Source organism: Chlorocebus sabaeus, chromosome 26, assembly GCF_047675955.1.
Source record: "Chlorocebus sabaeus isolate Y175 chromosome 26, mChlSab1.0.hap1, whole genome shotgun sequence".
Lineage (NCBI taxonomy): Eukaryota > Metazoa > Chordata > Mammalia > Primates > Cercopithecidae > Chlorocebus > Chlorocebus sabaeus.
In genome coordinates, this window is record NC_132929.1 from 30935252 (window position 1) to 30948810 (window position 13559).

Consider the following 13559-nt stretch of genomic DNA (forward strand, 5'->3'; position numbering starts at 1 on the left):
TTAGGACGAACCCAGGCACTTAGCCGTGCAGGAATAATGGCAAGCCTTTAGCCTGATCGAGAGTGGCAATCCGCGCCTCACTGGATCAGGAGCACAGCGGACACCCTGCTGGATCCAAAGGGATGGAAGTCAGCAGCAGGTCTGCGACGGCAGTAAACAGGGGTGGACAGCGAGCGAAAGCTCAGCTCCAGCCATAACAAACATGGACCAGAAGAGTTCAGTTCCAAGATTTAATAGAGTGAAAACAGAGCTCCCATACAAAGGGAGGGGACCCAAAGAGGGTAGCCCTGAACATATATTTTCAATTATCTTGGGCATATGCCTGTAAGGGGAATTGCTAGGCCATATAGTAACTCTACGTTTAACCATCTGAAGAACTGCCAAACTTTCCCAAAGTGACTGCACGTTTTTACTTTCCCACCAGTAGTGTACGAAGGTTCCAATTGTTCCACATCCTCACCAGCACTTGTCATTTTCCATCTTTTTGATTGCAGTCATCCTAGTGAACATGAAATGGTAACTCAGTGTGGTTTTGATTTCAATGAATGCAGTATCTTCACTGGAAGAAAAAAAAACTCAGCCTCTGGCACTTGGTATATAACAACTAAATTGGCATCCTTTTCAAAAGGAGGATCAAAAGCAGTTTACTTTAACTTGATGTGTTAGGATTATTCCTTGAATGTAATAACATTATATATTTTTGTCACGTGACCTGACTTTGCATCCTATGGGAAGAGTCCATGTCCCTTGCCTTGATGACTTTAGGCTTGAGCGTGCGACATGCTGTAAGCCAAAATATGAGAAGATGTGATAATTTGCCACAATTGAGCAGAAACTTACAACTACTCTCAATCTCTCTCTCTCCTACACCCTGTCATAGCCCTTACAGAGGCTGCTCCCTGAGCCTCAGTCCCATAATGAGAAGACACAAAGAACAGAATTCCAGTCCAGAGCCAAGCAAAGCCAAACCTGTTACCCAGCAGACACTTGGTATTTAAATTAAAATTTTTATAACTACTTTTAAGTGCATAGGAAAAAATCTTGCCAAGCACAGTGACTGGCACCTAGAATCCTAGTGCTTTGGGAGGCCAAGGCAAGAAGATTGCTTGAGTCCAGGAGATTGAGACCAGACTAGGCAACAGAGTGAGACCCCATTTCTACAAAGACTTGTTTTAAGTGGGCCAGACGTAGTTGTGCACAACTGTAGTCCTAGCTACTGTAGAAGATGAGACGGGAGGAATCACTTGAGCCCCAGAGTTCAAGGTTATAGGGAGCAATGATGATACTACACTCAAGCCTGGGTGACAGAGCGAGACCCTCTCTCTTTAAAAACAAAAAACAAAAAGAAAACCTCAAAAGTTCACCCTAAATTGTTAAAGGTACTGAATAAGTCAATTTATACATCAATAATTTTCACTTTTCACTTTGTTAATTTTGTATTATTAGAATGCTTTAAGGAACATATACTACTTTTGTAATTTCTTCGCTTTCTTTTTTTAAAAATTACCTATGCTAGGCCAGGCACAGTGGCTCATGCTTGTAATCCCAGCACTTTGGGAGGCCAAGGCAGGTGGATCATTTTGGGTCAGGAGTTCAAGACCAGCCTGGACAACAGGGTGAAACCCAATCTCTACTAAAAATACAAAAATTAGCTGAGTGTGGTGGCAGGTGCCTGTAATCCCAGCTGCTCGGGAGGCTGAGGCAGGAGAATCACTTAAACCTGGGTGGGGGAGGTTGCAGTGAGCCAAGATCACGCCATTGCACTCCAGCCTGGGCATCGCAGCAAGACTCCATCTCAAAAAAAAAAAAAAAAAAAAAAAAAAAATTACCTATGCTGGTCTCCACTTAACATAGCTGAGATTAACTTATAATGAATTTTAGAAATTCTTAAATCTTAAGATTAAAAGTAAATTCTTATACATCTTAAGAAAAAGAACATCAATAATAATAAAAACATGTTCATTTAGATAAAGAACTTTGTACATATGTGATTACATTTATAGATCTCATTGAAAATACAAGCTTAATAGAAGCATTCTCTTTGAAAACGGGCACAAGGTTGCCCTCTCTCACCACTCATATTCAACATAGTAACAGGAAGTACTCACCAGGGCAATCAGACAAGAGAAAGAAATAAAGGGTATTCAAATAGGAAGAGAGGAAGTCAAATTGTCCTGTTTGCAGATGACATGATTGTGTATTTAGAAAACCCCATTGTCTCAGCCTCAAAACTCCTTCAGCTGATAAGCAACTTCAGCAAAGTCTCAGGATACAAAATCAATGTGCAAAACAAGCATTCCTATACACCAATAATAGACAGAGAGCCAAATCATGAGGGAACTCCCATTCACAACTGCTACAAAGAAAATAAAATACCTAGGAATACAACTTACAAAGGACGCGAAGGACCTCTTCAAGGAGAACTGCAAACCACTGCTCAAGGAAATAAGAGAGGACACAAACAAATGGAAGAACATTCCATGCTCATGGATAGGAAGAATCAATATCATGAAAATGGCCATACTGCCCAAAGTAATTTACAGATTCATTGCTATTACCATCAAGCTACCATTGACTTTCTTCACAGAATTAGAAAAACTACTTTAAATTTCGTATGGAACCAAAAAAGAACCCACATAGCCAAGACAATCCTAAGGAAAAAGAACAAAGCTGCAGGCATCAAGCTACCTGACTTCAAACTATACAAAAATGCTACGGTAACCAAAACGCCATGGTACTGGTACCAAAACAGATATATAGACCAATGGAACAGAACAGAGACCTCAGAAATAATACCACACATCTACAACCATCTGATCTTCGACAAACCTGACTAAAACAAGCAACGGGGAAAGGATTCCCTATTTAATAAATGGTGCTGGGAAAACTGGCTAGCCATATTGAGAAAACAGAAACTGGACCCCTTCTTTACGCCTTATATAAAAATTAACTCAAGATGGACTAATGACTTCAATTGAAAACCTAAAACTGAGAGAAGAGAGACAGACTCTCTCATATTGTTTTATACTCAGAAAAGGGAAAAAAAAAAAGGCGAAGCAAAAGGCAGGTAGCCCGGGGCCTAGGAACCAGACCTGAAACCAGGCCTGGGCCTGCCTGACCTAAGCCTGGTAGTTAAAATTCCACCCCTGACCTAGCAACTGATGTTATCTATATATTCCAGGCATTGGATGGAAGGACATTGTTCTGTTTCACTCTGACCACCAGTTCTTGCAGCCCCTGCCACGTACCCCCTGGCTTGTTCAATCGATCACGACCCTCTCATGCGGACTCCCTTACAGTTGTGAGCCCTTAAAAGGGACAGAAGTTGGGCACCTGACAAGCTCAGATTTTAAGACGCTAGTATGCCAACGTTTCCAGCTGATAAAAGCCACTCCCTTCACTATCTCGGTGTGTGAGGGGTTTTGTCTGCGGCTCGTCCTGCTACAAAACCATAAAATCTCTAGAAGAAAACCTAGGCAATACCATTCAGTACATAGGCACGGGCAAAGACTTCATGACTAGGTCACCAAAAAGCAATTCCAACAAAAGCCAAAATCGACAAATGGGATCTAATTAAAGAGCTTCTGCACAGCAGAAGAAACGATATATCAACAGAGTGAACAGGCAACCTACAAAATGGGAGAAAATTTTTGCAATGTATCCATCTGACAAAGGGCTAATCTCCGGAAGGAACTTAAACAAATTTACAAGAAAAAAACCAAACAACCCCATCAAAAAGTGGGTGAAGGATATGAACAGACACTTCTTAAAAGAAGATATGGCCGGGCGCGGTGGCTCAAGCCTGTAATCCCAGCACTTTGGGAGGCCGAGGCGGGTGGATCACGAGGTCAGGAGATCGAGACCATCCTGGCTAACACGGTGAAACCCCGTCTCTACTAAAAAATACAAAAAACTAGCCGGGTGAGGTTGCGGGCGCCTGTAGTCCCAGCTACTTGGAGGCTGAGGCCGGAGAATGGCGTAAACCCGGGAGGCGGAGCTTGCAGTGAGCTGAGATCTGGCCACTGCACTCCAGCCTGGGTGACACAGCGAGACTCCGTCTCAAAAAAAAAAAAAAAAAAAAAAAAAAGAAGATATTTACGCAGCCAACAAACATATGAAAAAATGCTCATCATCACTTGTCATTAGAGAAACGTAAATCAAAACTACAATGTGATACTATCTCATGCCAATTAGAATGGTGCTCATTAAAGAGTCAGGAAACAACAGATCCTGGCAACGCTGTGGAGAAAGAGGAACGCTTTTATACTGTTGGTGGGAGTGTAAATTAATTCAACCATTATGGAAGACAGTGTGGCGATTCCTCAAGGATCTAGAACCAGAAATGCCATTTGACCCAGCAATCCCATTACTGGGTATATACCCAAAGGATTATAAATCATTCTACTATAAAGACACATGCATGGCCAGGCACAGTGACTCACACCTGTAATCCCAGCACTTTGGGAGGCTGAGGGGGGGTGGATCACGAGGTCAGGAGATCGAGACCATCCTGGCTAACATAGTGAAACCCCGTCTCTACTAAAAATACAAAAAAAAAAAAAAAAAAAAAAGGTAGCCAGGCATGGTGGCAGGCGCCTGTAGTCCCAGCTACTCAGAAGGCTGAGGCAGGAGAATGGTGTGAACCCGGGAGGCGGGCCTTGCAGTGAGCTGAGACTGTGCCACTGCACTCTAGCCTGGGCAACAGAGGAAGACTCCATCTAAAAAAAAAAAAAAAAAGACACATGCACACGTATGTTTATTGCAGCACTGTTCAAAATAGCAAAGACTTGGAACCAACCCAAATGTACATCAGTGATAGACTGGATAAAGAAAATATGAGACATATATACCACGGAATACTATGCAGTCATAAAAAATGAGTTCGGCTGGGCGCAGTGGCTCATGCCTGTAATTCCAGCACTTTAGAAGGCCGAGACGGCCAGATCACGAGGTCAAGAGATCGAAACCATCCTGGCCAAAATGGCGAAACCCTGTCTCTACTAAAAATACAAAAATTAGCTGGGCGTGGTGCACTCCCATAGTCCCAGCTACTCAGGAGGCTGAGGCAGTAGAATTGCTTGAACCTAGGAGGTGGAAGTTGCAGTGAGCCAAGATCGCACCATTGCACTCCAGCCTGGGCGACAGAGCCAGATTCCATCTCCAAAAAAAAAAGAAGAAAAAAAAAATGAGTTTATGTGCTTTGTAGGGACATGGATGAAGCTGAAAGCCATCATTCTCAGCAAACTAACATAGGAACAGAAAACCAAACACCACATGTTCTCACTCATAAGTGGAAGTTGAACAACAAGAACACATGGACACAGGGAGGGGAACATCACACATCGGGGCCTGTCTGGGGGTGGGGGACAAGAGGAGGGAGAGCATTAGAACAAATACCTAATGCATGCGGGGCTTAAAACCTAGATGATGGGTTGACAGGTGCAGCAAACCACCATGGCACACGTATATCTACGTAACAAACCTGTACGTTCAGCACATGTATCCCAGAACTTAAATTTAAAAAAAAAAAGAAAATACAAACAAGATTAGGGTAAAAAGTAATACCAATTCTTAGCAACTTCAAAAAACTTTTTAACTATATAATAGCTTCATAACAAACTATTCCCTTAACACCATTATTAATGCAAATTTGCTTAGTGGATTAAACAAACATCTGTGTCACACCTGCCATCCTTTCAAACAGCATCTACCTTCTCTAAAACCCCAATTTGATCTGAGCCATCCCAATTCTCAACTACTCCTCCACACTGCCTGAGATGAAAAACGGCTGGGATTGAATGACTGCCGAAATATATTAAACCAATCTAATTGCAGGGTAACTGCAGGGCTTTCTGCCTGAGGTAGTTTAACTTGGTTCACCTATCTACAAATACTATTGTAAACACCCTTCCCAATTATTTTATACACACTGAGACTGGCACCCCATGATATTACATATGCTAAATTCCTAGAAAAACAAACCTCAAGTAGAAAATATTTCTAAAACATTCACTTTTGTTTAAAAGGAAATTACTTTTCTGTCCTGGTAAAAAGACATAAAATGAAAAAAATACATTTTTTCATGTATTTTTTCATTTTTCATGTAAACATTTTTCATGTAAACATTTTTTCATTTTTCATGTAAACATTGTTAGGCTAAAAAATCATTATCCATGATTTATTTTGAAATATATCTATGTTTTTGCTAGATTAAAGTTAAAATAATTACAATGGAACTTTAAGCAATTATTACGGTTCAACTTCATGAAGTATTTGTTTTCTTTTTGTTGAGATGGAGTCTCACTCGGTCGCCCAGGCTGGAGTGCAGCAGCGTGATCTCAACTCAGTGCCACCTCCGTCTCCCAGGTTCAAGTAATTCTCCTGCCTCAGCCGCCCGAGCAGCTGGGATTACATGTGCACACCACCAAGCCTGGCTGATTTTCATATTTTTAGTAGAGACAGGGTTTCATCATGTTGGTCAGGCAGGTCTCGAACTCCCGACCTCGTGATCCACCCGCCTCGGCCTCCCAAAGTGCTGGGATTACAGGCGTGAGCCACCGCGCCTGGCCTAACTCAATGTAGTATTAACTTTTCTTCTCTTCTGATTCTTGTACCAACTGCACCTTTAATTCCTTCTGATCTTTGGTATACTGTTCAAATACTGGTTGAAAAATATATACTCCTCCAGCAATTCCAAGGATAGTGGTAAAAAGCAGGTGTGAAAGTGTCAATCTCCTAAACATTGTTGCAACAAATAAAGCACAAGGAAAAGGTGGTTTTGGAAGCCACACTTCACATCCAGGAAATCTCTTCAAATCTGTGTACAAAAATGGAAAGCAAAGCCATCACTTAGCACAATGTCCTTTTAAAAGATTTTACGTCACTACTTTGCACTGCAGTGAACAATATTTTTATGTTACTAATTGAAACAAGAATATAAATACATAAGGAGTACAGGAAATGAATTAGGGAAGGGTATAAGACAAAGCTAAAACTTCTTCTATTACATAATGTTCTCAATGGTTTTAAATGCATATATATATATATATATATATTTTTTTTTTTTTTTTTTTTTTTTTTTTTTTTGAGACGGAGTCTCGCTCTGTCGCCCAGGCTGTAGTACAGTGGCGCGATCTCGGCTCACTGCAAGCTCTGCCTCCCGGGTTCACGCCATTCTTCTGCCTCAGCCTCCCGAGTACCTGGGACTACAGGCGCCTGCCACCACACCCTGCTAATTTTTAGTAGAGAGGGGGTTTCACCGTGTTAGCCGGGATGGTCTCAATCTCCTGACCTCGTGATCCACTCGCCTTGGCCTCCCAAAGTGTTGGGATTTAGGCATGAGCCACTGCGCCCGGCCTAAATGCATCATTTTTAAAATGGCAATAAAAGAAAAGGCCAAAAAAATTGACAGTGACTGCCCTTTGTTCTCGCGCGCGCGCGCGCGCGCGCGTGTGTGTGTGTGTGTGTGTTTTAGGAGTCTTACTCTCTTGCCCAGGCTGGAGTGCAGTGGCCGGATCTCAGCTCACTGCAAGCTCCGCCTCCCGGGTTCACGCCATTCTCCTGCCTCAGCCTCCCAAGTAGCTGGGACTACAGACGCCCGCCACGATGCCCGGCCAATTTTTTGTATTTTTAGTAGAGACGGGGTTTCACTGTGTTAGCCAGTATGGTCTGGATCTCCTGACCTCGTGATCCGCCCACCTTGGCCTCCCAAAGGGCTGGGAATACAGGCGAGAGCCACCGCGCCCGGCCTGGTTTTAACTAGAGGACAAAAAACAAAAAGAAAGTAACAACAACAACAAAAACAAAAACACAGGAACCACTGAGCATGTTTCCACATTTATACAAGAAGCTAAATCATCCCGACCCTGTCCACCTCGTTCAACGGGCATTTTTTCTGAGAGCAACGAACTTAAAATGTTACACCAACACTGACGTTTACGATTATCATTACTTTTTTTTTTTTCCAGCCAGGATGATCTCGATCTCCTGACCCCGTGATCCGCCCGCCTCGGCCTCCCAAAGTACTGGGATTACAGGCGTGAGCCACCGCGCCCGGCCTATCATTACCATTTTGAATAACCACTCAGGCACCCCCCACTGTTCTGCGCCCGCTCCACGTCGCTAAACTCGCTACCGCCTGCTCCCCTCCAGAGATGAGACCGGGCTCCTTCTGGCAGTTTTCGGACCCCCAAGCACAGAGACCGCCAAGCCAAAGGCGAGTAGTAATACCTCGGTTCGGAAACAGCGAAAGAAAACCGCACGCGAGCCACCTCTTGGGGTGGTAGAGACAAAGTTGCCAGTTCCCAGTTACTTCCGGGCTTGCGAGCGACGGCTGCTCGCAAAAGCCAAACTTAGTGGATAGACGAGCAGCACGCTCTTGCAGCTTTCTTCCGCCTCAGGAAGGTGGCGGCCGGGGATGAGGAGGCCTTCTAAGCAAGTGCGGAATGGAGCGGGGACGCGAAGATGCCAGCCTCACTTTGCGTGGTCTCCAGAACCGCTCCCACGAGAAGATAAAGCTGCGAAAGAGAAAGTCTACCTTGTACTTCAGCACCCAGGAGAAGAACGCCAGGCGCCGCGGGGGTGAGTGAGGGGGTGCTGTCTGGAGAGCTCCTGCCCCATCTGAAAGGAGCCCCCGTATATTTCACTACCAGCCAGTTGCCCGTTGAGCTCTGTGTTGCCAGATCTTAACGAGTTTTGAAATGCTGGAAACACAGATTTTAATATAAATTCTGATTTCTAAATGTTGGCAACTAAATTCAGATTTTAAAAGAATACTCTGTATTTGGCCCACAGACTGTCCATTTGTGGTCAAGAGCAGGACTTTGGAGACAGCAGACAGATCCGGGTTTGAATCCTCATAAGTAATTTACAGCTTTATTTGGACGAGGCAGTTTAATTTCTGGGCCTCAATTTGCTTGTCTGTAAAATGGGGCTAATAATACCTATCCCATAGTACTGTGTGGAGGATTAAGTGAGATGCATGTAAAGAAATTAACACAGTGCCTGGCATATATAATAGTAAGCATCAATATATTTTAAAATGTACAGAGGACCATTTTATATTGCACATATACAAAGGGTTGCTTCCCAAATTAGTAATTTATTAGCTGTTTTTTTATTAGATACACATGTAGTATGACCTAATTAATTAGCCTAAGGCCTTAGTTAACCCACTCTTTAATATTTTAATTAATATTTTAATATTTAATATCTTATTTAATATTTAATATTTTAAATATTTATATTATTTTAATATTTTAATATTATCTTTATACAATAAGTTGCAAGAAAAGTTGGCTAAGCTAAAAGAGGGACAGTCACCCAGTGATGAGGCTGTGGTCCTTGTATAACCTTTCCTAGGTTGGCTTTGAGAATGGTGTGGAGGGGCCAGAGGTCGCTACTGTGCCTTACAAGGGGCCAACCAGAGCAGCAGATTTTAGGTTCTGCAAGTGGAACTGCCTGACTTGTGCCACTATTACCTGTTTTGTTCTGCTTTTCAGATCTTCTTGGAGAGAATATTCATCTGGTCTTGTTCACCATAGCTTTACGAATATTAAACTGCTTTTTAGTGCAAACAAGCTTTGTTCCAGATGAATACTGGCAGTCTCTTGAAGTTGCACATCACATGGTTTTCAAATATCCTTTGTGGTTTCTTGTGTATTCATCTTGGAAATTGTGTTCAGTTTCTTTTAGAGTAGTCCCCCCTGCTCTCTTGTCTTCAGAAGATAGTTTCCAAGATCCCTAGTGGATGCCTGAAACTGTAGACAGTACCAAACTCTGTATATATTGTTTTTATGTATGTAAAAAAAAATACACACACTTATAAAGTTTATATAAATTAGGTACAGTAAGAGATTAACAGTATTAAAATATAAGTTTAACACAATACTATAATAAAAGTTATGGGAACATGGTCTCTCTCTCAAAATATCTTCATATTTTCTGACAGTGGTTGACTATGGGCAACTGAAACCATGGAAAGTGAAACCACAGATAAGGGGGGACTACTATACATATTTTCAGTTTTCTGTATTTTCTCCAAATAATTTTAACTCATCAAAGTATACCATTATTTTATACTAATATTTCTCCTGTATCTTTCCTTTATGTTAATATACTTGACACAGCTGTTAGCATACATTCCCATAGTGCTTAGCACTTGGAGGATACCAAGAAAGTAAAAAACACATTACTGCCTTGAAGAAGTTAAGAGTTTAGTTGGCCAATTGAATTTTTAATGCAAATATCCAGTATAAAATGCTGTTTTAAGACTGCCACAAAATAAAATATTGGTTTATAAATGGAAATGAAAGTAGATTTGCCAAGTGAAGTTGGGTGCACCTGTAAAGGTCCTCCTGCCTCTACAGGTGCACCCAACTTGAGCCTAAGTTTGAGACCAGCCTGGGCAAGAGAGTGAGACCCCATCTTAAAAAAAAAAAAAAAAAGGAAATAGGTTTCAATATTATTTGACATTTACTCCTTAATGTTACTAATTATGGTTATTTGACTTGGGAATGGACAGAGAGATTGAGGAGTTACACTTATCCCTTAATCTTTGCAAGCATTTACAAGATTCTTCATCTTTTAGGGAAAGATAGTGTTCAGTTGCTGGTAAGTTCAAATAAAAGTAACCAAAATACTTATTAAAAGTAGATTTATTCTACTTTTTTCAAAGCTTAATGTGTATTAACTAAATGCTGTTGGGGCCATGGAATTTGTTTTTAAAAGGCTACTGTTGCTAAAGTCCAGCCATATCTAGGAAGCCCATGATACTACAGACATACTGTGATGTGTAACTCTTTAGTTTGTGCTGAAATACCAAACTGAGCATGAAAACGTCCTGATGCAAGGAATCCTGTTATGATGTGCAGATTTTCAAAATGACTATATTATGTATTATTCGGACATTAGAAGTATACTTCTTTCTTTTTCTGATGGGGGATGGAGTTTCGTTCTTGTTACCCAGGCTGGAGTGCAATGGCGTGATCTTGGCTCACTGCAACCTCCACCTCCCGGGTTCAGGTGAGTCTCCTGCCTCAGCCTCCCGAGTAGCTGGGATAATAGGCGTGTGCCACCACACCTGGCTAATTTTATATTTTTAGTAGAGACGGGGTTTCTCTGTGTTGGTCAGGCTGGTCTCGAACTCCCGACCTGAGGTGATCTGCCCGTGTGTTGGCTCACGCCTATAATCCCAGCACTTTGGGAGGCCAACGTGGGCAGATCACCTGAGGTTGGGAGTTGGAGACCAGCCTGACCAACACACAGAAACCCCTTCTCTACTAAAAATACAAAATTAACTGGGCATGGTGGCACGCATGCCTGTAATCCCAGCTACTCCAGAGGCTGAGGCAGGAGAATGGCTTGAACCTGTGAGGCAGAGGTTGTGGTGAGCCGAGATTGCACCATTGCACTCCAGCCTGGCCAACAAGAGCGAAACTCCATCCCCACCCCACCCGCCCAAAAAAAGTATCACTGGAGAGCAGCGTTGTATTTTGTGTTTTTTACCTTGTAAGTGGAAGACCATGTTATATGATTTTATGAAGTCTGTATACATACAAACCCACACAGGATTTAGTGTTGAAATTAAAACTTTAAAAAATTTAATTTGACAAAAATTTAGTGATATGCATAATCATTGTGCTATATAATAACTAGGATCAACAGTAAGCAGGATTGTAATTCCTAGGTTATTAATTGCTGGGGTCAGTTGCCAGGAGATGGTACAAGGGCAGGACTAATGGTGCAAAAGTTTCTCTAGCCTCACTCCCATGATCTTTTAAGCTATCATCAGATGAGACTCAGAGTTTGGGGTCTCCCCGATTTCTGTCAGTGGGGGTTAATGGCTCAGCATTCCAAAGGCAGTCCAAATCCTGAGGTGTTTTGTGTAGCTTAGAAAGACACAGGTTCTGGGGTATTTGTTTTAAGGTAGGGTTCTCCCAGTTGCAATACTTGCTTCCCCATTGTTGAGAAATTAGGGTTAAACCACTGAAACTGATGCTTCAAATGGGAAGATGATAGGGAAGGAGAATTCAGAGTGGTAGCAGAGTTTCTTCCATTAACACAGGTAGAATTTAGGAGCTGCAGCCTGACTTTTCTCCTCTTACAGTTATCTACTAGTTTATAGATTATGCAAAGTATCCATAAAGTCTGGAATCTCAAGAAAATACACATAATCTCATCAATGACATTTTATATCCCAGGAAGTAGGTCAGATTACAAATGAAGTCTTCAAGATAGAAAAATTCCCTGCTCCTCCAAGACCTATCCACTGCACTCCATCTGTAGCTGACCCACCAGGTCATTTTGTGGTGTAAAGGGAGCCTCCCCTGTCCCGCTCCAGCCCCCCTAAAAGGAACTCTGTCATATCTAGAACTTGACCATGCAGAGAGATTCATTAAGATATGATCAGTCATTATTATTTTAAGCAAATTATATACATAATTTTGAAGCTGGAAGAGGTCAGAGAAGTTAAGTAAATAGACCAAGGTCACAGCATGTTAAAAGCAGAACTAGAGCTAAATCCTAGGTCTATTACTCACAGCCCAGTGCTCTTCCCAGATAGCTCCTCTATAAACTGCATAAGGCTTATGCACAGCTGGGCATGGTGGCTCACACTTGTAATCCCAGCACTTTGGGAGGCTGAGGTGGGAGGACTGCTTGAGGCCAGGAGTTTGAGACCAGCCTGGGCAACATAGCAAAACTCTGTTTCTACAAAAAAAACTTTTAAAAGGAGACAGGGCTTAGAGCTGCACTGTCCACCATGGTAGCCAGTAGTTTCATGTGGCTGTTGAACACTTCAAATGTGGCTAGTCCAATTTGAGAAGTGCTAGAAATGTAAAATATGTACTGAATGTCAAAGGCCTAGTACAAAAAAATAATAAAAATATTTTTATAATTTTTTAATTGATTAAATGTTCAAATGATAATGCCTTAGATACATTGGGTTAGACAAGATGAAATTAATTTTACCTGTTTTGGGTTTTGGGGCCATTTCTGTTTTTGCTTTTTAATTTGCCAGCTATAGAATTTAAAATTACACATGTGGCTCATGTTATATGTCTTTTGGCCTGTGATGGCTTAGAACATGTGAAAGGAAAGAGGAAGAGGAGGGGAAACCTGAATGGGGAACCACAGTAAGGTTCGTTGGTTTTTGTTTTTTTTGAGATGGAGTCTCACACTGTCGCCCAGGCTGGAGTGCAGTGGCACGATCTTGGCTCACTGTAACCACCGCCTCCTGGCTTCAAGTGATTCTCTTGCCTCAGCCTCCCCAGTAGCTGGGATTACAGGTGCCTGCCACCACACCTGGTTAATTTTTGTATTTTTAGTAGAGGCGGGGTTTCACTGTGGCCAGGCTGGACTCAAATGATCCGCCTGCCTCTGCCTTCCGAAGTGTTGGAATTACAGGCATGAGCCATCAAGCTTGGCCAACAGTAAGGTCTTTGAATAGTCAGAAGACAACACAAGGGTATTTGGCTCCTGTAGCTTAGGGGAGGAGTCAGGAGCTTCAAGAACAGAAGTATGGAATGAGGAGCTGCCAACATAGGCCTAGTGTTCAAGTT

At 42.2% G+C, this 13559-nt stretch overlaps 2 protein-coding genes across 3 annotated transcripts in view; one reads left to right on the forward strand and one right to left on the reverse strand.

The window, feature by feature from the left end:
• Positions 1 to 216: 216 nt before the first annotated feature.
• PIGBOS1 (PIGB opposite strand 1) lies at positions 217 to 8380 on the reverse strand. Its single transcript, XM_073012185.1, has 5 exons — positions 8230 to 8380; positions 6230 to 6817; positions 5398 to 5510; positions 1721 to 1794; positions 217 to 783 (listed from the first exon to the last, which is right to left on the reverse strand). Exon 2 carries the CDS (start codon positions 6741 to 6743, stop codon positions 6585 to 6587), a length of 159 nt encoding a protein of 52 aa, XP_072868286.1. The 5' UTR covers positions 6744 to 6817; positions 8230 to 8380; the 3' UTR covers positions 217 to 783; positions 1721 to 1794; positions 5398 to 5510; positions 6230 to 6584.
• The window catches only part of PIGB (phosphatidylinositol glycan anchor biosynthesis class B), a 37226-nt gene continuing 32035 nt past the window's right edge, over positions 8369 to 13559 (forward strand). For both annotated transcript variants that reach the window (XM_073012183.1, XM_073012184.1), the window contains exons 1-3: positions 8369 to 8580; positions 9501 to 9634; positions 10492 to 10611. In XM_073012183.1, the coding sequence (XP_072868284.1) occupies positions 8445 to 8580; positions 9501 to 9634; positions 10492 to 10611 (390 nt within the window). In that variant the 5' untranslated portion in view covers positions 8369 to 8444. The remainder of the gene's footprint in view (positions 8581 to 9500; positions 9635 to 10491; positions 10612 to 13559) is intronic.